The sequence below is a fragment of the Stenella coeruleoalba genome (genome assembly GCF_951394435.1).
Source record: "Stenella coeruleoalba genome assembly, chromosome: 1".
NCBI lineage: Eukaryota > Metazoa > Chordata > Mammalia > Artiodactyla > Delphinidae > Stenella > Stenella coeruleoalba.
In genome coordinates, this window is record NC_137169.1 from 175,631,673 (window position 1) to 175,656,520 (window position 24,848).

General features: G+C 45.9%; 1 protein-coding gene across 1 annotated transcript in view; it reads right to left on the bottom strand.

Moving 5' to 3' along the window:
- CACNA1E (calcium voltage-gated channel subunit alpha1 E) overlaps window positions 1-24,848 on the bottom strand; it is a gene marked incomplete at its 5' end in the record, with an annotated part of 365,198 nt that overhangs the window by 70,405 nt on the left and 269,945 nt on the right. The window contains 10 exons of the mRNA XM_079916590.1: window positions 1,107-1,174; window positions 3,223-3,340; window positions 4,195-4,267; window positions 4,733-4,864; window positions 5,227-5,339; window positions 6,983-7,095; window positions 7,872-8,081; window positions 9,028-9,117; window positions 9,736-9,789; window positions 14,228-14,343. Of these exons, the coding sequence (XP_079772716.1) occupies window positions 1,107-1,174; window positions 3,223-3,340; window positions 4,195-4,267; window positions 4,733-4,864; window positions 5,227-5,339; window positions 6,983-7,095; window positions 7,872-8,081; window positions 9,028-9,117; window positions 9,736-9,789; window positions 14,228-14,343 (1,087 nt within the window). The remainder of the gene's footprint in view (window positions 1-1,106; window positions 1,175-3,222; window positions 3,341-4,194; window positions 4,268-4,732; window positions 4,865-5,226; window positions 5,340-6,982; window positions 7,096-7,871; window positions 8,082-9,027; window positions 9,118-9,735; window positions 9,790-14,227; window positions 14,344-24,848) is intronic.

A 24,848-nucleotide genomic window follows, 5' to 3' on the forward strand; every position in this document is an offset into this window, starting at 1 on the left:
CCCTGAAGTAAACACCACACTTCCCATCACGCCCTCTTCCCTGCACAGCTAAGTGACCCCACCCTGGGGCCCCAGGCAGGGACCTTATCCCCTCACCCACATTCCTGCTCATAAATGTCCCTCTATGTGATGACAGCAAGGAAAGCCGGTTCAGGTAAAATGACTAGAGCTCCTAGGAATACACACATCTTCACAGCCTGCTCTGGTTTTCACACACATCATTTTACTTGATCCTTGCAGTACTCCTGTGAGGTATGCAAGGCAGATATATCATTCCTTTTTTACAGATAAAGGAAGCAAGGCTAATGGAGACCAGGGGTCAAGCACAAGCTAAAAGAGCCAGTGAGTGGTCGATGCACGACTCACAGCCAGCTTTTCAGATACTAGAGCTGGTATTTTTCCCTGCCTGCAGAGAAGAAGACCCTCAAGGACGTAGGGAAGAGCAGTCACGGAAACATCACCAGGTTGCTATGGGCTCTGCCCCAAACCAAATGTGTATTACGTGGGGAGAAGTTTTCACTCATCTCCCTAGACCATCCCACTGCAATCAGTATTGCCTCCACCCCTGAAGAAATGACTCAGAGGAAAGAAAGGAACAGTTCTTTGAGCAATGTAGCAACTAGCTTCATTGAAACTTCCCTCAAGATGACCATGGCCACTGGAGTACCCCAGGAGACACAGTCTAGGAACAGAGATGCTCCTGGCCCCTCTCACCCCCAAACCCAGAAGTATGAAGGCACATGATTGAGGTCGCACAGCCACAGGTCACAGGAGCAGAGGTGGGACTTAAATCCAGGACTTTGGTGTTTTCTTTCTTTTCCAGGGCGTAATTCTGCAAAGGATATCTTTGGGAGTTTGCAGTGACTAAGTGATTATCTTCTACGTCCCATGAGAGATCCAGTCTGCTCCAAGGCTCAGCAAACTCAGCGAGGGTGAAGCAGGCTCCTTTCATGGATGTGTGGCTCTCCAGCTGTCCACAAGCTCCCAGAAGGGGCCTTCCTGGCAGGCTTGAGCCAGGCAACGCAGACTTTTGGATGCAGCCCCAAAGGCCAGCAGGCACCCAACGGCACTAGAGAACCATCGGATCCCCGGAGAACAATGCTTACCTTGGTCAGCTCCTGGGCATTGGCCAGATTGTCCACAGCGATGGCCAAGAACACATTCAGCAGTGTGTCTGGGGTGATGAGTTAAGGATGGGCAAGTAAGAAAAGCCAAAGGCTCCAGCAAGGCTGAGAGGGCATCCCCAGGCCTTTCCTGCCTGGGACACCAGCAGGAGCAGAAACCACCCCAAAGAGTCACTTAAGCAGGGGCTGTCGGGGGAGGGAGAGAGATGTTATGCAACTCTGTTTGATGCAGAATATGTCTTCTCTCCTTCCACATGTCATCTCTTTGTACAGGACAAAGAAATACCTGAATCAAAGCTCCCAGAGGGCAAAGTGAGCTACTTTGTGACAAACTGGGCTTCCATTTCTGTGACTCACTGCCTAGCTTTCTTTTTATGGGTTTTTCATGTTTAGTTTATAGTCTGTTCTGGCCCCTAGAAGTTTTCAGGGCAGAAAACTTAAAGAAGTATCCCTGTTCTGTGAGACTATGGAAAATGCAAAAATATAGCTGCAGCACATGGCTGTCCCTTTTCACTCTAGCAATCCCAATTCAACGCAAGTCCCACCCCTCAAAACTTCTAATGATCATGTAGAAGTTTGCAGTTTATAATGTAACATTCGAGCAAATTATCTCATTTACTATTCATAACCATCAAAGGAGAGAGATATTGCTTTTTCCTTTCAGATGTGGAAACTAGGTGCTCAGAGAGATTAAGTGACTTTCCCAAGGCCACACAGCTGGTAAACAGAGTTGCTGGGATTAAAACCTAAATCTTTCTGGTCTAGAGCCCACGACCAGCCATGGATTTTGGAATTAAGTGCACTTAGTTTCTAGTCTCCCTTCACAACTTACTAACTGTTTGACTTTGATTAAGTTATTTCCTCTAAGTCTTATAAGGTAAGGATTAGATGCAATAGTGCCTGGAAAGCCTTTAGTACAGGGTCTCATGAACAGCACAAGTACGATAAATGTCAGCTATGCTCAGTAGTATCAGCATTAATCATGATACTAATATTTTTGAGAACTTACTATGTGGAAGGCTCTGTTCTATATTAACATATAGAGCTGCCACATGATCCTGCAATCCCACTCCTGGGCATATATTCTGGAGAAAACTAGAATTCGAAAAGATACATGCACCCCAATGTTCATTGCACACTATTTACAATAGCCAAGACATAGAAGCAACCTGAATGTCCATTGACACATGAATGGATAAAGAAGATGTGGGATATATATACAGTGGAATACTACTCAGCCATAAAGAAGAATGAAATATTGCCATTTGCAGCAACATGGATAGACCTAGAGATTATCATACCAAGTGAAGTAAGCCAGACAGAGAAAGACAAATATCATAGGATATCGTTTATATGTGGAATCTAAAAAACATGATACAAATGAACTTATATACAAAACAGAAATAGATCCACGGACATAGAAAACCAAGCTTATGGTTACCAAAGCGGAAAGGGGGAAGGAGGAATAAATTAAGAGTCTGGGATTAACATATACACAGTACTATATAAAAAATAGATAACCAACAAGGACCTTCTGTATAGCACAGGGAACTATACTCGATATTTTGTAATAACCTATAAGGGAAAAGAATCTGAAAAATATATATATATGTGTAACTGAATAACTTTGCTGTACACCTGAAACTAATACAACATTGTAAATCAACTATACTTAAATTAAAAAGTCTTTTTTAAAAAAGTAAAAAAAAAAACCATATAATTAATTCATTAGTATTATAATCTTGTCACTATTTCAGCCCATAGTGATCTCTGTCTTTTCTTATTTTCCCCAGCTCATTGTATCTCCAACCATTTACTATAAGACTCATATGTTTTTATTTGTGATGATAATCTGATAACTTAGATATTATGATATCTGATCATTTGGATGATACTTGCTTATATTTATCTTCTTTACCCAACTAGCAGATGTTCCTTAGGTCGGGATCCTTGTGCCTCTTAGTACACCTAGCAATGGTCACCCCAGTGCTACCCCGCCCCCCCACTATTACCACCATCAGCACCACTACCATCACCTCCTCCTCCTCACATGCTGGTCCCTGCAGGCAGCCCAAGAGAAGCCTTTTAGAAAGGATACAGTTTCCAAACAAGGTGAGCACAATGAAATAGATAGCTGACCACATGCCTGAGCTGACCCCACCCTGGGAGCGGATCCCATTGTACATCACCTCATTCCAGTCCTCACCCGTCAGGATCTACGCAAAGCAAACAACAGGCAAATCAGAGACCTGGGTTGGATGAGAAAATGGGGTCAACGGAAGGGGGAAAATTCTGGGCCTGGGTCTTTTCCATCTACCCCTTGCTTGATTATCCTGCGAGAGAGAAAAAAGTGTCACGGCCATGAATAATCCTCAACTTCCTTCTGATATGTAAGAGACATTGAAAACAGAAGGAGAACATCAAAAGGAAAGATTCTATTCCTCAAAATATAGAGTCTCCTCACCCTGACCCAAACATCAGCTTTGCCCGGCCTGTGGGAATCACACAGATGAGGTGGTCTGGTCACTGCCTGACTGTCCCCAGGAGTTGCCAAGATACAGTTCCTGAGACAGCAGCATTATTGGAAAGGGCCTCATGGGCTCCAGTTCTGGAAACCTGGGTTCTGGTTCAGCCTCAGATTCTGGCTAAATAGCGTTCTCCTTTAGCTCTTAGACATTATTGATTGAGTTTCCCCCATGATTTAAAAACAAATTTTTGGGGGGGGGGTGCGTGGAAAAGATGCTTCTTTAAATGCACAGGTGGGTTTGAAGATACTTCCAATTTCATAGAACCAGAAATGCGATGTTGCTGAATGACTTTGACTAACATCTCTTGCAAACTCACAAGTGTAAGGAGAAAGCCAATGAGGTCATCACAATAGAGCTCTTTTATTATTGGTAAGGACATAGCTATAGAAATGCTAGGGATTATCGTGGTGATGATTACTCAGTAAGCAAGAGTACCCAGCTGCCTGAGAGGAGCTTGGAGAGGAAAGGGAGATTCTCTTAACACATCATTTTATAGTGTGTGCACCAAGGGATCCCAAGTAACATTTTTTAACGTCTCATACCTGGAATACAGTCATGATGGCTGCAGGGAAGGTGTCAAAGTTTGCTGAAGGAGTCCCATCATTAAAGTTGAACCTGAAAAAGGAAATTCAGAGAGAATGAAATGACCAAGTTTTCCTTTCCCGAGATTATGCCGTTTTCATCACTACTTTTCCCCTTTCTCCACATCCCCCTGTGCCCTACTCTCCCCTCATCCCAGTAACTTATGAAGACAGTTTTGGTGACTACTACTGGGGGACTGTGCACTTGAAGGGCCCTGGTAATGGGATGGGGTCTGGGCCGATCCTGAGTTACAAAGCCCCAGGCTGTACCTTTCAGGGACAGCTCCAGAGAGAGGGGTCCCCTCAATAAGAACCCTGTACAGTGTGAACAGATTAAAAACAGAGATATCTGTTCCACACACATGCTCGTGGTTGATTTGAGCCACAGACACGAACAAACGAGATAGTTAACATGGCAATCAAATTAGTGACCCCAACGCTCACAGGTTGAAGTCTAGGTTTTGAGGCTCCTTTGGATGCAGAGTTCATTGGTGCTTACCTGCCTCCAAACAGCTGCATTCCTAGGAGAGCAAAGACAACGATGAAGAGGAAGAGAAGGAAGAGCAAACTGATGATTGACTTCATGGAACTCATCAAGGAGACCACCAAATTCCGGAGGGATGCCCAATACCTACAAAAAACCCAGACAGCATTACAGCAGTGAACACTAAATACCAAATTATCTCCATGCACAGCTGGGCATCTGCCTGGTGGTCTATGAGATAAGCCGCATCTGCATACTTGTAGGAAGGAGAGATGACAGCAATAATGTGGCTCCCTTGGGAATGTGGCACAGGATATGGCATCATGGGCATTTTTCTGGTTTAATCTTCGGAGAAGAAGAAGGAACTGGAGAACGGAGTGGGGGGTGGAGTCAGAAAGGGGATCATGTGGTAAGGGCATGTGGGGATGGAAGGAAATGAATATAATAAGGCAGAGAGAAGCATCCACTCTCGAAGGTGGTTGGGAAGAGTCTAGATTCTGATCACTTACTTGGTTATTTTAAATATTCTTAGAAGCCGGAGAGCTCGCAAGACACTGATTCCAAAAGATGTACCAGGTCTGAAGATCGCCCAGACCACTTCAAAGATGCTGCCCACTGTGACCTAAAGAGCCAAACCCAGCCACGGTGAGAAGAGGAAAAGGAGGAGGAGGTGAATGAGGAAGAGGAGAGAGGAGCAATCTTGTATTCCGCAACCAACAGCTCTCACTGGGCCATTGTGAAATTCAAACTCCCCCCTCCCCCACCCAGCCCACCTGCAACAGGACCACCTGTTTGTGAAGGCTGCCAAGGAAAAACAAGACTCTACCACCTCTCTCCCCACTGCTCCCCACTCCCCTTGCTAAATTTCCTCCTTCATACTACAGATTGCTTTACTGACTGCTGTTCTGTCCTTTGTGAAAACTGCAGTAGTCATTCACCACTTCTGCACACATCTGACAGCCATACTGTTCTTATAACACCTTGAACAGACAAAAGAGTGGTCCTCAAATGAGAAAACAAGTTTAAATTAATACACGTTGCATTCCAATACAAAAACCTCTGAGAAGATCCACGTTCTCTCATTGTCCTAGAATTTAGTGCTAACAAGAATGTTTCAGTCACCTGTATCTTTCAGTCACTCAGGACCCCATACCCCAACGTGATGGTACTACTTGGTGGCGTAGAATCTGACTGCTATAGAAATAGCAACGTCAAATCAACCATCCAATTTGTTTTATGCTTTAATTATGTGTTTATTGAAAGCCTACTATATTCCACACATTGCACTAGGAGAAAGAACAAAAATTAATTCTCACAGCAATGCTGAAAAGTATGTACATAAGGAAACTAAGGTGAAAATGGGCTTTCACTAGTTATTATGCCTGAAAATTGCCTGTACCCAGAAGCATATGTTCCAAGTTAAAATGCAGATTGGCAAGGGCTCAGAATCGTTAGCACCTAACTGGAGATTTGGCAGAAAAAGAAGTAGGTTTGGCAGAAAGAGAGATGGTTCAGGAACCCAAAGTTTTGAAACCTACTTCTGCTGCTAACTGGCTGTGTGAACTTGCCCACGAGGTCTCCTATTTACTCATGTGTAAACGGGCAGCCTAACTCCCAGCACCTAACATCGTGGACATCAGACCCCTGCAAGCAGTGGAGGACAAATATGTACGTGAGAGCACCTTGAAGACTGTTAGTAACGCACACATTTATATATCAATATTATTTAGGAAAGTGGACACTGGGTGAAGTAGTCTATGTGGGGACTTGCTAATACACGAGTGTGTATGTGCATATGTGCGTGAATGTTTAAGGGTATACCCAGATAATTTTCCCAATTTTAAAGTGAACTCAAAAAATAAATATATAAGTTGCTCATTTTTGATTGAACCACCTTCTGGAATCAAGTCTTTTGTCCTACTCCCCCAGGCTTCCCCCAAGACAATAAGTGGTTCAAAACTTTGGCTACGGGTAGCTTTGTAAAATTTACCAAAGTGTTTACTCTGTGGTATGTGTGTTACCGTTCAGTAAAACATTAAAACATTAAAAACATTAAAAATAAAAGAGCATTTAAAAGACCCAAACAAACCCTAGGACGGCAAGGGTTCACTCATTCCTGACCTCCCTTTTGCTAATCCTATCTATTCCCCTTTTATAGATTCTGATTTCAGTGCTTCACGCCCAGAGCCCCGGAGCAAGCTGCTTATCTCAAACCGTGGCACAGCAACACCTGGCAGAAGGATGGGCGGGCTCCAGAGCACTTACCCCAAAATCAAAGCAGTTGAACGAAGAGTGAAAATAAAGACGAGGCCCCATGCCGTACATCTTCAGGGACATCTCCAGGAGGAAGAGTCCCAGAAACAAAAATTCTGCATAGTCTGAAAGCATTAAAGGCAGAAGCGTTGGTTCCATGGATGGCACGGGCTTCTGCCCTCCCCGGTCCAATCGCCCCACCTACAGAGGAACCCTCCACAGCAGCAGGACCTACACAAGCGGGACTTGCAGTGACCATGCCGGCTCAGTGCCAGGCAAAACCTAACGAAGTCTGAAAACGCTCAGACCCAGGATGAGTCCCAGGCACACTCCACAGGTCAGCTTTGCTCTCTTGACAGGTGGCTTTGTCATTGCCCTTCAAATGGTAGATGGCTCTCAGGAGAGAGAGAAAGGGCTTAAGCATGGCTTTGATGAAAGAGCCGGATTCGCTCTCCACACTCTCGGCAGTGACAGCCTCTGGGAGCCTCACTCGCGCCCAGCGGCAGCCTTACCCAGAGCTGACCTACACGTTTCCTTTCTGGTCTATTGAAGGTATCCATTTCCCTAGGAACTTTTTCCCTAGGACTTTGGTGACCAAGACACTCTCACTGAGCCTACTTAAGGCACTAAGCTGGCCTTAGACTACCCAAGGTGTAACACCATCTTGTTGACTCATCAGCAAAGATTTGTTGATCTGATTCAATAATGAATGACAGCTAGGAATGGTCGTGTGATAACCCCGACCCCTTGAGGACAGCTCTGGCCTCGGTCACAACGTGGTGGAGAGGCAGAACTCTGGGTGGGCAGGACCACTGCCAGGCCCACGTGACACCTTGCTCTCTTGACATTCACACCCCAATTGAGCAGCTGCCGTGAAAGCCAGTAGTCACCATTCACTTACAGAGGAGGTGGGTGAGCCACTGGGGCTGGTTGTGATGGACGATGGCCACACAGGCGGTGTTGAGAGCCACAAGGCTCAGCACAATCCAATAAAACACCTGGGATTTAACCATGTGGCGGATAGAGATACGCAGAAGCCGCTCCTTGTGCCGGAAGTAGGAGGCCCCGTCCACCTTTGTACTCTTGATGCTGGCTCGGGCGAGGGGTGTGCCTAAGTGGGAGAAGTAAGGAGGAAGAATGAGGCTGCAAAGGACATCACCCTCCGTGGCAAGCAGGTATTCGCAGGGCAAGGTGGGCAGCTTTGGTCCCAGGGCTAGGGGACTGCCACGTGTTATGAGCTAAGAGTTTCCACAGCACAGCAGGGGACCCTGCGTTTCCTCTGGGCACCCTCAGTCCTAGGAAACGGAAAGATTCCCCAGGCAGGACACCAGGCATCCAGCCGGTATCTTGAATCCTAACAGGATCGTGTTTATGTCTGTAACAGATTGGGCTTCTCTCTGGCTTTTCTTTTTAAATATGCTTCGGGCACTGGAATCATCCTGCCGCATTTGTGATTTTTCTGCCACTGGAAGCCTAAAGCAGCGATGAGCTCTGTACGCCTCTTCTGCTTTGGAGGATGAAGTCAGACCCTTCCCTTTTATCTGGGGAGGAAAAAATCTGCCATCAGCCAGAATCTCTAAGGGAACCTGAGGTTGAACACCAGTCATGTTAAAGGGTTGTCAGTAGGAATTTGTGTAAGTATCACATGGAAGCAGGCGATGGAAGTAGGTAGATGCTACTATGATTAAGCAAATGATTGCAGGTTCTCAAATGGGTGTCCTCAGGATCCTTTGAACAATTTCCCAAAGTGGGTTCTCATTATCACATCCAGGAGAGATAGGATATATATGCCGATGGGATACATCTGCCACACTCGAAGAATCTGGGTTGGATTCTTGGCCCTAAGCCCCATGTTTCACATAACAGTATCCCCTGGTCCATCTTTTTCTGTAAGTCATTGTCAACTAGATTAGATTCCAACGCCTTTTCCTAATTACATCCCAAAGTTCTGGATTCTTTGGCCTCCCTTCCTCCTGGTGGTGTTTCTCCAAAGACAGGATGTTCCCTTTCAGAGGAGGTTCAGAGCAGTGAAAGGAGATCTGACAGCCTCCACTCACCCACAGAGGAGATGTCGACACAGTGCTCGTCGCTGGAGTCCCGCGTCATGGCCTCCGTCCGGCTCCTTTTGATGGTTGCCCTTCGGAGCACTACACCGGGGAAGGCGGAGGCCAGGGAGAGGACACAAGAACAACCGGATCAGTCTGGTCAGAACTGAGGACTGTGGGCAAGAGGCCCCTCTGACACAGGCGCCTGCCTTTAAATACCCGAGCCAGGGTTAGTGAAGTCAGCAGCACCTCTGACACACGAGGCTCTTGAATCCCATGGGACAAGGCTCCCGAAGCCTTGCTAGAGCTTATCTAAATGCAGTAGGTAACAGGTACTCCGTATCTATTTGTTCTGGTTCTTCATAAACAATGTCACTTCCTGCCAATGAAAGTGGTCCCAAGATGATCCCCACAAATTGTCAAAGAAGATCCCTTTCTGTGCCATTGGTTGTATGATGGCTTTTTCACTGCCCGTATCAAGCACACGCCCTGGAACAAAGCAACTCTTGGATTTCATTTTCATCACTTTAAAAAACATTTAAATCCATGACTCAAGTCCCTTCATTTTAAAGCATGAGGGATTTTATGACAGAGAGACTTGCGTTTCAAATCCCAGAGCGCCCCTCTTTTCTTTCTTTCTCCTCTTTTGATCAAGAGAGATTGCCTCTGCAGAAGAGGGGGCAAATGCGAAAGGAATGAGGCCCTGGAGCACTTCCTTACCTTCTAAGGCTGACGTTCCAGCATTTTTATTTTCTTCAGCGAGCATGACTTCCTCTATATGGAAACAAATGGTTTAGTAAATTATCGGTAAATGCCAAATTACTTTGCAACATGAAAATCCCTCAGGAACGGCTCTGGCTCCAGGGCAACAGAGAGAGAGCAAAGAGTTCAGAGCTGGTCACAGGCATCAGCAAGACATCAAAGGTCATGAAGGGAGCACCCGAAGGTCAGAACAGAAAGGAAGGTCTTCAGTGAGGGGGTGTTGGTGGGTGATCGGTAAGATTCAGCTCTGTCTCTGATACACTGTTTAGGAGAATAGCCCTGAGAGCGAAAGCTGATCTTTTTAACTAAAATCCCCTAAATTGATAAGAATGACAAATTTCCATTTCTGTTCTTTCTTTTATCCAGGTTCCTTAAACCTTTTCTAGCAGCAGGAGCTCCCTTAATTTTGCTTGTCTGCAGCCCCCAGGTCATAACACCTTACCCCTTCATTCTGAAGGTGAGACCGTGTTTTGGGTTCTAGCCTACTCCTTTAAGGAAGGGGCGGAGGAAGATTCTCACAGCCACCCAAAAGAGAGGAGCAGGGCTTATGGGCTTGCCTCCTCTCCCCGCCACCACTTCCATCCTGCCTAGCTGAGCAGAGCTTGAGCTGAAGAGGCTTGGGCCTATCATGAATTTGTCCCTGTGATATAATAAAATATAAATATTTGGTTTCTGTCCACCTTCCTGGCACAGAGCTTCCAAACCCTTGGAATTTACTGTCTTTTGTACGCTAATGAGATGACTCACTGTGGGAGAGGCCTAGTTAGTGTAAGCATGGGGGCTGGTTTCCCCCAAAAACCAACCACATGATTAGAAGGTTGTAACTTTCAGTCTCATCCCCCTCCCACCTCGCAGGAGGGGAGAGGGTCTTGAGACTATTCAATTACCAATGGTCAATGATTTAATCAATCACGTCTACGTAAAACCTCCATAAAAACCCTACACGACGGGGCCCAGGGTGCTTATGGGTTGGTGAGCATATCAGGGTACTGGGAGGGTTAAGTGCCTGGAGAGGGCATGTGGGATCTGCATGCCCCCCAAACGCCACCCTCATACCTTACCCCGTGTATCTCTTCCATTTGGCTGTTACTGACTTGTATCCTTCATAATAAACTGGTGGTAGTTTTTCCTGAGTTCTGTAAGTCATTCTAACTAATTATCAAACTTGGAGCCCTCTGAAATTCTAGTCAGCCGGGAAGAGGTGCAGGTCACCTGGGGACCCCACCGTGGCTGGTGTGTAAAGCAGAGGCAGGCTTGTGGGACGGAGCCTTTCACCTGCGGTGTCTGCACTAACTTCACGTCAGAATTGAGTTGAATTGTTGGACACCCCAACTGGTGTCAGAGAGTGGAAGGCCTGGTCGGCATTGGGACGATGTATTTGGTTGCTGGCGTTTGGAAAACAACCACTCAGTCCCCTGGACGCCCCTCTTGGCCTCCCCAGGAGCAGCCTGTACTCCGCAGCGGCGTCATCATCGGCAGGATACTATTTTCTGCTAAGACTTATCAGAATATGCCTCACTGACATCCCTCCAAACTTATCAGCAAAACAGCCCTTCTGTCCCGTGTGTGCTGGGATTCTGAGCCCTACTATTGGGAGTGGTGTGGATGAGTTCTGATCCCTGCCCCCGTCTCAGCCACAGGCGAGGGAGCTGGAGGCCCCAGCAATCATTCCCTAAGATCCCAGCTGCTGGGGAAACGCTTGCAGCAGGGTCTATGAAGCAATGCTTTAATTTAAGCACTTCTAACAAGTAAAAGGACAGGCATAGGAGGGTAAAGTTATTACCATAATTCCACCTGCATAGAAAACTGAGAGCATATAATGTATTTCCCAGGGAGGGGAACATTTTGAGGCTCGGAGGGTACCATGCAGGATGGCCATTATAAAGTCATAACATTTAGCTTTCGTTTTTAAGTACAGCCCTCCGGCAAAACTAAGTTGACAGGTTAAGTGTTATTGGTGGGCTGCTCCTTGATGAGGACAAAGAGGGTTTTAAAGTCATTAATAGCACTTGCTTTTGGAGGGCATCCTTTTAAAATTAGGTACTTGTTAAAATACCTCATAGCAACATGAACGACCTCAGCCAGAGAGTCTTTTTCGTTCTGTGCGGTGTCGGGGCTTTGGGATCAGCAGATCCGAGGACCCCCAAGGCAGATGGAGGGTGTATGGTGCTGCTGAGTACCTCTGGGAAGCGCTCGAGGGCTCTGGATGGGCTGGAACGGCCCTCCCATCCCCCCCCACGCCTCTTGCCAAGTTCGCTTTCGAACTTGAGCATGTCTTTCCAGGCAAATGTAACCCATATGTCTCTGAATCACTCACGCTCCACTTGTAAAGGGAAGGGCCAGGAAGCACAATTTGACGTCGCGGTGCGTCTTTTTTTGCTGAGAAGGAGAGTGCTGGCTTTGCCAACTGGAAGAAAGTGGAGCCTTGGGATTCTGCATGCGACTGAAAAGCAGAGCCGCAAAGAGCGGCATACCGGGCTGCCTGACCCCGAGCAGGGCCGTGGCAAGGGCAGGGAGGGTTGTCTTCCAGCTCTGCTGCCAGCCTACTCGCTAGGGTGGTCTGTCAGACGGCTCCCCTGCCCAGGAAGCCAAGGGCAGTTGGGAACTTCAAGCTGCCGGCCTGGCCTGGAGGCAAATCTGCTGAGATACTGTTCCAGGAAGAGGGAGGGGAGATTCACATTAACCTCCACACAAGAGCCTCAGAGGAGAAAGGGCAAAATGGAAGTACAGTCGCCACTCTCATGGCTCCTGCTTCCAGAAGCAGCAAGTCCCAAATGAGACGTGGCTTTTATCTGGCTTTGACGTGGCACTTTCCACCACACATGCCCTCTCACCCCTGAAAGATAATCCAACGTTGACTCCTGAACTGAGAGAGCTTTTGTGTGCTGTGATCTGAATAAGCGTCATAGCATCATTCCAAAGCTTAGAGAAGAATAAGGGTCAGGCACCTAAGTATCCAATCCTAGTCCAAATTTTTCCAGAGAGACCTCTTTGTTCTCTGCTTTCTACCAGGAATACAGCAAAGATGCTGACTATCATGTGTATTTTTTTTTAATTAAAAAACAGTTTACTCTTTTGCTCGGGATGATATACAACACCAATGCAACGCAACCTTTAAAATAATACGGAAATCAAATACATCCTTTTTACTGACAGGTGTGGGGTGATCGATGTCCCTCATAAGCAGCAGAGCCACAGTCAAACTTGCATCCGGGGGCTCTGTGGGTTAATGAAATCGGGATAAATCTGGACCTATCCTCGGGGCTGGGCAAGAATTTTTCCCGAGGCTGAGCCACAGAATGAGGAGCTGATGACAGTGCAGGGAACAGCGAACACCAATTCTCACCATCATCTATTAGCTGCCTTACTGCAGTGGCCTCACAGTCAGTCTCCCTGCTTCTGGCCTTGTCTTCCTACTGTCTGTTCTCAGGGCAGCAACCAAGTGCTCCTTCAAAATCTTAAACAGAGCATGTCCCTTCTCTGCTCAAGACCCTCCTGTGGTTCTTGCCTCATTCACCGGAAAGTCCCAAACTTTACAGTGGCCCGTAAAGGTCATACACAATCTACTGCCTCTGCTCCCACCACAGCTGCCCTCATCCTTACTCTCGACACCTTCCCCTGCTCACACCTCCTGCTATTCCTGGAGGGCTCCTGGCCCCTCCCACATTAGAGCCTGGGCACTGGGGTCTTCTTCCCTCAGAACTCTCTGTGGCTCACACCCTCATCTCTTTCGAATCTCTCCCCACACGGGTCTACCCTGACCCTCTATTTAAGACTGCAACCTACCCTAAACCCCTAACCCTACCTTGATCTGTTTTCACTGTACTTATCACCTTATCAAAAGTAATTATTTTGTTCATCGCTGCCTTCCCCAGCTACAGGGTAATGAGCTCCACAAGAGCAGAGCTCTGGGGGAATTCTCCGGCAGTCCAGTGGTTAGGACTCAGCACTTTCACTGCGGTGGGTGGGGGGGCCGGGTTCAATCCCTGGTTGGGGAACTAAGATCCTGAAAGCCGCGTGATATGGTCCAAAAACAACAAAAAAGGTAGAACTCTGGCTCATTGCTGTATCCTAAGTGCCTAGAACAGGACTTGGCACAAAGTAAGCTCTCAATAAATATTTGTGGAATGAACAGACTGTTAGTAGTAGTAGTAACAGTAGTAGTGTAGAATGTCATCAGCCCAAACTCATGGGTTATGTTACCTTTTACTCAGTTCACCTTGCTAAAATGCCTGCCTCGTGAAAGGCGTTTGGCTGAAGAACTGGGACAGACTCCAGAGGGAGAAAAAGGGACCAGCGGGGAATCCGAAAAGCCAACAAGTCATCTCGAGCTTCTCTCTGCTCTGGTCTAGGCTGCCCCTTTGAATGGAAGTATTGGGAGTGGGAACTGGGGCAGGTCCCTGATGTCTGGGCAGCCCATCGCCAACCTCCTCCAGCCCCCAGGCCTTACCTGCTTTGTCTATCCACGCGCGGTACCCATTCAGCTCACGCTCGATCTGCTGCTGGCGCCGCAGTTTCATGAAAGCTCTCCGGTTCTCCACTCTCTCTCTCTCTTTGGCAAATTCCCTGTGGACAAAGCAGATAAGATTCACTAGGTTTGGGCAGTGCCATGACTAAAAGAAAGGGTGAAACAAGCAGGAGGGAGAGCATGTTTGAACAGGCACTGTGTATACCCCATTTCCTTTGTCCCAGGCTGCAACGGGGATCTCCTTAAAAGGTTGCACAGAAATGCACTTCGTTCAGCCTCCTGCAGGAAGCCTTCGCAGATCAGTTTCATTCCAGTCAGCACTAATGCTCTCTGCTTGCTCTATTTTGAAAGGTATTGACTTAGTAACGTGACCAGCTAGCTTCCAGAATGCTACGTTATGTCTCTCCGGCTACAACGGAAGCCCTTCACCCTCTGAGGGGCCCAGCTACCCCTTCTGCTCTTAATAACAACAGTGACTAATGTACATTGACTGATGATTACATGCCAGCCTATATGAAGTTTTTCATACCCATTAACTCATTTAATCCTCAAAATCACCCTATGAGGTAAGCACTATTAAAATTCCTATTTAACAGATGGGGAAATCAAGGTTTAGGGGAGAGAGGTCACTTGCTGGGATCTGAACTCTACCCATAATGCTGTGCTTCCCCTGGTGGCCTGTACCCTGTGGTGATCAGTATGGGCTGCCATGGAAGACCACGACACTGAGGCCTAGAAGGGCTGAAATGCTGTTTGAAGATGGCTGGTCGAGATTAAACAAGAAAGCTAAGGACACAGGAAGGGCACATGGCTCCAGTAGAAAGACAGTAGGAAGATGGGGTGGTGTGGAGGGGAAAATGAGACAGCATGAGGGTCAGAGATAAGACAGAGCCCACTAACAGACACAGGGGACCAGAGCCACTCTGGTCAAGATGATTAAAAAAAACAAAACCAAAACAAAACAAAAACGAAAGCTCCATGGGAAAAAGAAGACAGAAGAGGAACGAGGGTTCCCTGGCAGAGAGGAAGATGATCAGATTCAATGAGTGAACAAATGGGGATCAAGAAATATTCATTTGCTAACAGGCCGCTCCAGATACCACCTCTGCACCAATGCCCATCTCATCACCAAACACCCTTCCAGCCGGAACACCCCTTGCTAGCGTAGTGCCTCCCAGCCACGGCTCACGCACTCTCCTACTGCCCTGGAAGCTGTTGCACTTATTCAAGGTGTTCCCCGTCCATAAAGAGCAACAGCCTGAAGATAAGAGAGTCGAGCACCCACCGTGGGTCCTGCCACCTACCCCCTCATGTCCAGGGAGGAGAAAATGAGCCAGGGGCTGAGGGACGTGCCCCAGCCCCGGTGCAGGGAAAGGAGAGGTGCCAGTCTACCGTGAGGCAGAGGGATATACCGGTTTGGGTCTCATACAGCCCCTCCTTCCAAGATAGAGAGGGATTCCTCGGGCACAGACACCTTACAATGGTCACAATCAGGCTAAGGGCATGGGGACAAGGCACATGGGCAGGGGAAGTTCTCCTGGGCTTGGCTTCAAGCTCGGTGGGTTCTCCTAAGGCTGCTGTGGGGGAAGGAAGAGTTGAGCAGGGCCAGCGAGAGTCAAGGTAACAGAACTTAAGCCCTGGGACACCTCCTTTTTTCACCTGCCTCTCTGGATTTCAGCAATTAGAAAGTAACGAACAGCTAGCTTGGTTCATGGCGTCACCATCTACCAAAGTTCCTACCTTTGGTTCTTTGTCTTCTTTCTATCCTTCCTGTCTGACGAATGCTATTGTTCTGTTGGTTCTATCTTCAGAATAGCACTTGGACCCAGCCTCCCTCTGCATCCTTACTGCCTCTTGGTCCTCATCCTTTCCTGCCTGGACAACTGCAATAGCACCGACTTGGTCTCTCAACCACCTATCTCCCTTCCCTTCATTTCATCTATTTCACAGTTACTCCAGTTATCTTTCTAAAACGTGCACTGGATTTTGCCACTTCCAAACTGAAAATAATAACCCCAGGGAGTGACATTTATGGAGCACTTTCTAATTTCCAAGCACCTGCATCCATTTTGTGCATTTAATCTTTACAACCAAAATGAGAAGGAGGTAGAACATGTATTTTCAGCCTCGATGTAAAAGTGAAACAACTTGCTCAGGTTCAGGTAAGAGATGGAGCCAGGTTTGGAACCCAGGCCTGTCTGCTCTAAGAGCCCAGGCTCCCCGCATATCTGCCGGCCCAGTGGCATATTTCTATGCTGCGTTCTTTATCTTTTCATACGTATGTGTCTTCATTTTCCAACTATGCTCTAGGGAAATCCAAGAGGGTTTTGCAGGAGGTAATGTTTTGAGCAAGACATTGAACAAGGAGAATTTAAGCAGGCTATGAGCAGGGGAACACAGTAATCTTTCTTTTAGCATCTGCATTATTACCAACATCTCCATTTTCCAGCTCAGAAAACTGAATCTTGGTGGTGGGATGAATTGGGAGGTTGGGATTGACATAAATACACTAATATGTATAAAATAGATAACTAATAAGAACCTGCTATATAAAAAATAAATAAAATAACATTCAAAAAAAAAAACAAACCCCAAAACTGAATCTAAGGGGAGTTAAGTGGCCGGCCACTAAGAGGAACCACGACCCTCAGATCTTCTAAATTCCCTCTTCTCTCTACTCTATCCTCCCCTCCTCCACAGTCTCCTCCAACAGCTGCTAAACACCTAACAGACCCTTCAAAGGCCTTCACAGCTGGATCTGAACCTTTCATTCAAACCTCACCTCCCATCAATCTGATCTATCTCTTGCCTACTTGCAGCCCATCACGGCCGTGCTCGAAACACAGCACACTTTCCACAGTTCCTGAAAAAGCAGTGAGGGATCTCAAGGTTTAATTCACACTGCCCAGAATCTGTTCTTACCTTTTGCCTGAGTCTTTTTTTTTTTTTTCAACATCTTTATTGGAGTATAATTGCTTTACAATGGTGTGTTAGTTTCTGCTTTATAACAAAGTGAATCAGTTATACATATACATATGTTCCCATATCTCTTCCCTCTTGCGTCTCCCTCCCTCCCACCCTCCCTATCCCACCCCTCTAGGTGGTCACAAACCACCGAGCTGATCTCCTTCTTCAAGGCCAGGTTGAAATGTCACCTCTAATGTTTAGCTTTCCCCTCCCCCTTCCCTTGCCCCCAGTCTTCTGGCCTCCTTTCTACCTTATCTCTATCTCTTCACAGCTCATGTTACAGCCAGACCTCTATTGTGGTGAGTTGTACATGTGACTGTCTCTCTCCCTCTATGTGAGCTTTTTGAAAACATTTTGTCTTACTCAACTTTGCATCTTCCAGGACTAGACTAGGTCTGGCGTATAGTACTTATTCAACAGATTATTTTATTAAAGATACCCAGGCTGACTTGAGGAGCACACTGATAGCTCTGACCTGATTCCCAAAGGCTTAAATGAGGGGGCGCAGCATCTCTGCACTGACCCAAATGGAGCCAGGTGAACTAGCGGGAATTTAGCAGTTGCCAGGTAACTCCTGGACACTGCCACCACTATTTTTCTTTGTTTGACTCCACTAAAATCTCTGTAGCATTCGTCTATGAAGTATGCAGTGTGGTACCTCTATCTGACCCCCAGGATGACCGCGTGGCTCGATTTCCGGTGGGATAGCCCAAGATACCGCAGCCTAACCTCCCCGTATATTTGGAAGTTTCCTGGCTCCAGTCTCACCAGCTGGCTTCCCTGCTCTCCTCTGCCACTGCAGGCCCCCATTTCCTCCCACCCTCCCACCTGGCATCTTACAGGCCCAGAGCCCAACAAATCTGGCTTGGTCTTTTTAAGAAGCCTCTTGGCTAAAAGAAATAGAGTATGCACCAACGGGGCTACTTCCTGAGCAGCTCCCACGTGTCAGTGGGGGGAAGAAGGGCTGTGTTTGGGGTTCTTCTGTACTATGTTTATCATTTGGCCTTCTGTGTTTTTTTTTTTTTTCATCTTTGCTCTTATTTATTTTACAAAAACTGGATCATAGCATAGTGTCTATAGCACGTGGCCTTCTGTGTTTTGTTTTGCTTTGTTTTGTTTGTCAGCTGGGAGCCTAGGGCAGAGAGTCTGGCACCAGTGTCTTTCACGACACTTCTTAACCCCCTCCCTTGACATCACAGTGTGCCCACGGCTTTTCTCTAACTAATCTGAAGGTTCCATGAGGCCAAGTAGAGGCTGAATCATATCACATTCTATCAAGGACCAATGAAGTTTAATCCACAGCCTAGTATTATAGCAGATTCCATAGATGATAAATAAGATATTAAGCTTTTTAAGCCACATTTGTAAGATTTTTATTTTCTAAATCACTTTCATGTAAATTATTTCATTTAGATTTGCAAAAACCCTGGGAGGTTCAGAAAGGTTACTTCTCCAAAATGACCAAATTATCAGGAGGCAGAGCCAGAATTCAAATGAATGCCTTTTGATTCCAGATGAAGTGCTGTTTCTACGAGGCCTGAGCTGTCTTCCATGTTATGTAGCAGTCAACATTTAAAATCCACAAGAGGGATTTATTTTTCAGCCAAAGGTTGAGGAAAGTAAGGACATAAAAACAGTTTTGTGTTTTTTCTAAAAGGACTATCTTCTTAATTGAGAGAGCAGCGTAAAAATCCATTGCTCTGTGTTGGGTTAATAAGGACCTAGTATCAATGCTACTAATTTGTAGCATTAGTCAAGCTAGTGATGTGTTGCTTGATTTTGTGTCTATATCACAGTCACCATTTATTTATACACATATTTCATTCTGGAGAACACAGGGACAAACAGGATTCAGCTCTATTACTTGCCAAAAATAAGTGATTATTCTAACCTTAGATTCAACATGTCTGCCAGTCTCGTGAGTATATATGTAGCCAGACGGAAGAAAGGGAAATGTGTTCCTCCCACTGGCCCCTCTCTTCTCTGAGGACCTGAGTACTCTCTCCTCTTCATAGAGGATTATCCTGGGGTTATTCAGATGATGATGCTTTTGCAAAGATAAAACATATGGCCGTTGCCTTACTTAGCCATCTCGATGACCACCGCCAAACTTCTTAATGAAAGGTGCCTCAAGGAGTGGCCCTATGGATATCTCAATTTATCCAGTTTCCTTGGATCAAGCAACAGGAAGTTCAAAGGAGAAAAGTCTGGCTTACATTAGAAGAGTGCTCATGTCCTCTAAGAGCACTTAGTATTAGCCTGTGGCTCAAGGTAAGAGGATGGGTAGTCAGTTCCCTTTCATTTCCTCCATGCAGTGTTTCCACACCCCTAGATGTAACAGAACTCAAGCTGAGATGTATCTAGACACTCAGGAAAACAAAAATAAATCCCCATGTGATGTGGCATAAATACCACCAAGTCAATTCTCAGAGCTAGGTACCCAGGTAACCTTTGCTTTTAATAAACTGGGCAGTAAACCTCTCTGTCTCAGTTTCCTCTTCAGCTAGTGCTGCCATTAGAAAGACACGAAACCCCCCTACTCATAACCAGAGCAGGAATAAATCTGTTTTAGTCTGGAAGTCCTGAGTGGATTCTTGTAAGAGATTGTAAAATGATAAAAATTCAATGAAATGGCAACCTATGGAATGAAAAGGCAGCCTATGGAAAGGAAGAAAATATCTGCAAATCATGTATCTGATAAGGGGTTAATATCCAAAATATATAAAGAACTCACACAACTCAATAGCAAAAAAAGAAAAAAAATACCATTATAAAATAGGCAGAGGAACTAAATAGACATTTTTCCAAAGAAGACAAACAAATGACCAACAGATACATGAAAAGGTGCTCAACATCACTAATCATCAAGGAAATGCAAATCAAACCACAGTGAGATATCACTTCACATGTATTAGAAAAGCTCTTGTCAAAAAGACAAGAGATAACTGTCAGAATGTGGAGAAAAGGGAACCCTTTTGCACTGTTGGCGGGAATATAAACTGGTGCAGCCACTATGGAAAAGAGTATGAAGGTTCCTCAAAAAATTAAAAACAGAATTACGATATGGTCTAGCAATCCCGCTTCTGGGTATGTATTCCAAGGAATTGAAATTACTCTCTCAAAGACATTATACACTCCCATGTTCACTGCAGCATTATTTACAATAGCCAAGACATGGAAACAACCTAAGTACCCATCAAGAGATGAACGGGGGCTTCCCTGGTGGCGCAGTGGTTGAGAGTCCGCCTGCCGATGCAGGGGACACAGGTTCGTGTCCCGGTCTGGGAGGATCCCACATGCTGCAGAGCAGCTGGGCCGGTGAGCTATGGCCACTGAGCCTGCGCGTCTGGAGCCTGTGCTCCGCAACGGGAGAGGCCACAACAGTGAGAGGCCCGCGTACCGCCAAAAAAAAAAAAAAAAAAAAAAGAGAGATGAACGGATAAAAAATGTGGTGTGGAATATTATTTGGCTATAATAAAGATGGAAATCCTGTCATTTGGGACAATATGGATTAATGAAGGCATTATGCTAAGTAAAATATGTCAGAGAAGGCCAAGTACTGTATGACCTCACTTATTTGTGGAATTTTAGAAAAACTGAACTCATAGAAACAACATTTTGGTGGTGGTCAGGGGGTGAGGGAAATGGGTGAAGGTGGTCAATAGGTACATACTTCCAGTTATAAGTAAGCTCTGGAGATGTAATGCATAGCATAGTGGCGGTAGTTAACAATATTGTGCTGTGTATTTTGAAGTTGCTGAGAGAGAAGATCTTCAAAGTTCTCATCACAAGAAAAAAAATGTAACTATGTGCGGTGACGGATGTTAACCTACTGTGGTGATCATCTCACAATACATACAAATATTGAACTAACACAACTTAAACTAATACAATGTTATCTGTCAATTATACCTCAATAAAACTGGGGGGAAAATCCATTGCATTTCATTCAAATATTTCTTACTCAATTCTGTTATCCATAATTTTTGGCTGTCTTTTTTTTTTTTCCTGGGAGGAGAAATGGCAGTTCCCCTCAAAACACAGCTGTCACAGAGATGGAAGGATGATGACGTGGAGATGAGCACAGCTGAGCCTCTATTCTGGTTGTCTCATGTGTATGCAAGGTTTGGGATTTTAAACTTCAGTTACCAGAACGAAGGAGGCTGATCTATCTCCCCATACTGCACAGTTACGTACAATTTTCTTCTTACGTCTGACTTAGTGAATTTACATTTGTGACTGCTTTTGTTTTTTAGCAGTTTACATGAGAGGCATAATTTGTACAAATCAACTATTCATACATAACCAGTTCCATATTATTCACAATTAGATAAAGTGCAAGAATGATGTAGATAACCTCAGACAAGGTACAACATCCATGTGCGCTTATCATGTTTGACTGGGGGGCGGGTGGTGGGGAGGAGGTAGAGTTGTCTTTCAAGTCATATTTAGGTTAATGTTAAAATTAATTTCTATTTTATGAACTTCTGAACCAATAAAGGAGCCACAGGTAATTCACAAAGCAGCTCATCTGTATATTGATAAATAAGTGATTGGCTTTGGTCCATAGGGTGATGGGAGGGGCTTTGAACACTCACGTTGCTGGAATTTATTATGAGATGACTAACTGCTGGGGGTTAGGAGTGAGGTTCGCTGAAGCCTTGCTCCAATTGGAAATTCCTGCCCATGTTATGTCACCTCAGGATCACAGGGCACCTGAACAGGTATCTCTGTATTTACCTAGTGGCGAAGATGTGCCGGTAGGTCTGCTGTGACAAGAAATGGGAATAAAGACACAGACCTACTAGAGAACGGACTTGAGGATATGGGGAGGGGTAAGGGTAAGCTGGGACAAAGTGAGAGAGTGGCGTGGACATATATACACTACCAAACGTAAAATAGCTAGCTAGTGGGAAGCAGCCGCATAGCACCGGGAGATCAGCTCGGTGCTTTGTGACCACCTAGAGGGGTGGGATAGGGAGGGAGGGAGGGAGACGCAAGAGGGAGGAGATATGGGGATATATGTATATGCATAGCTGATGCACTTTGTCATAAAGCAGAAACTAACACACCATTGTAAAGCAATTATACTCCAATAAAGATGTTAAATAAAAAAACAAACCACTCTGTAGGAGGATTAGATGGCTCCCAGTTTGGGCTTCTAGCTCCAGACCCCTCCTCCTGGTTCAGTCACACAGGCAGCTTTGTTTACGGATACGGAGGCCCTCGCTGTTGTCATGGCAACCAAAAGGAAGACAAAGCCCGCCAGGAGGGGCTGGCCCCTGTGACTCAAAGACCTGTTTACCCACACTCCTGTACGCACTTGTACACTTCATCACACACACACTGGCACAAAGGCACACATGGTCACACTGGCACGCAGAAGCATATGTGGACAGACTGCCAAGCTCACAAATGGCCACGTGGTCATATTTCTATTAATCTTCAAAGCCCATATTTCCAAAGTGCTTCACCGCCCCCGTGGAACCTTGCCAGTCTTCCTGTAACACGTTTGCTTTAGGAAAGAGCAATTTGGGTTACACATCAAAAAAAACAACCCCTTTGACCCTAACTGTTCTAAAACTAACAAAGAAATTGGGGGAGGTCAGAGAGGCAATTGTGTGTTGGCAGTGTTTTCATTTCGATTTCACTGGAGAATGGCATGGGTGTGGTGGGGTGGAAGGGGGTTGTAAAACAGTCTTTCAGTGTACTAGGAGCCTGGGGAACATTTTCTCCTATTTTTCAGAGGAGCAAACACAGCCCCGAGAAGGTAAATACCTTACCGAAGGTCACACGGTTCAGCTGTATTACAGTTATTTACACCTTATCCCTTGATTTGTTCCAGAAAGGATTTAAGGAGACTTAGGTTGTCAATAAATAAAGGCCAAAACAGCACGCAGTCCTCTAAATGCCATCCAGTGTTGACTCTAACAAGCAGAATGGATGGGCATAGAGGAGGGTGAGGGATGCATTAACTCGGGCACTGCATCATACCATGTCGTTTCTCCTTAGAGATCAGGGGCTCCAGTGAGCAAAAGTCCTTCCCTAAAGCAGTGAAGGCAAATAAATGGCCTTACACAGAGTACTATAGCCCACCCTCACTCCTCCACGCTGTACCCACAGCAATGAAAGAAAGGCCACGAGTCTCACAGGCCAGAATATCAGGTGGGAAGGACCTCACAGACCACTTCCCCAAGTGTCGCCTTTTACATGCTAGGAAACTAAGGCACAGAGAGATCAGAGGGCTTGCTGGCCCGAGGCTGACAGGGTGCTCGGAGGCTGACCTGGAGCACCACTTCGATCTCCAGGTTCCAAAGCCAGTGCCGTTCCACATCTTCATGATATTTCAGTCATGAGACCTCAAAGAGGCAGATTCTTTTAGGATCTTGGGAAATTTGCTCGGTCTTTTTTTTTTTTTTTTTCCTTTTTCTTCTTGACATTGAGATCTCGTTTATTTCTTTGTTTGAGCAGATGCAAGGGAAGGCCTGGCAACTAACATAAAGGACATAATGAAGGAACTATGTCTCCTGTTTTGCTTTTTAACCTTGAAGTTGGTATAATCCTGACTGTTATAGCATAATGATTAAAAGTTCTGAAATGTGACCGAACTGGGTTTAAATCACGGCTCTGTCAGGGACCTGGGGCAAGTTCTTAACCTCTCTGAGTCTCAGTTTCCTCGTTTGTAAAGTAGGAATAAACACTGTACCTCTCTCAAAGCGTTGTGAGGATTAAATTAAATAAGAGATGGAAAGTGCAAAGTATAGTATCCAGCACAGAACAGGTATTCCAAGTGCCTATTTTAAGAACTGCTGACATTCCTAAGAATGTATCATAATACACACAAACTACTATCAGGGTCCTTGTCTATCTATCTATCTATCTACTTATTCTGCTTCCAAAATATAATTTATTGAGTGCCTACTACATGGTTGGCATTGCTTTAGCACATGGGGATACAGCAGCAAACATAAAAGTAATAATCCCTGGCCTCATGGAGCTTACATTCCAGTAGAGGAGACAGGCAACAATAACAAAGATAAGTACAAATATAAAGGATGTTATATACTGATAAGTGCTGAGGGGAAAACAAAGCATGAAGAGGAATAGTAAGTATGGGGGTAGGGTCTGGGGTTTGGGGTAGAGTGGCTGGGAAAGGCCTCGCTGAGAAGACTTGAGAAATGACAGAAGAAGAGTGAGACAGTGAGCCATGCAGACTTCTGAGGAAGAGCATTCCAGAAGAGGCAACAGCCAGGGCAAAGCTGTGGGGCAGGAACATCCTGGAGGAGCTTCCGAAGACCTGAAAGGAGCCAGTGTGGCCGCGCTGGACAGAATAAATAGAAAATGAATGAGATGAAGTCTGAGTGCGTAACAGGCCACATGGAGGTGGGAGGCTAGACCAGGTAGACCGTGGATAATAACCTGACTTTCACTTGGTGTGATCTGGAAACCATGGGGTGGGGGTGGGGGGTTTGCAGCAGAGAACTCATGTGACCTGATTAAAGTTTTCAAAGAATGTCTCTGATTGCCCTGTTGAGAACAGACTGACGAGGGCTAAAGGTGGAAGCAAGGAGACCTCCCAGGTTATTTCCAAATCATGACTGCCTTGGCCAGAGTGGGAGGAGTGGGGACACTGAGA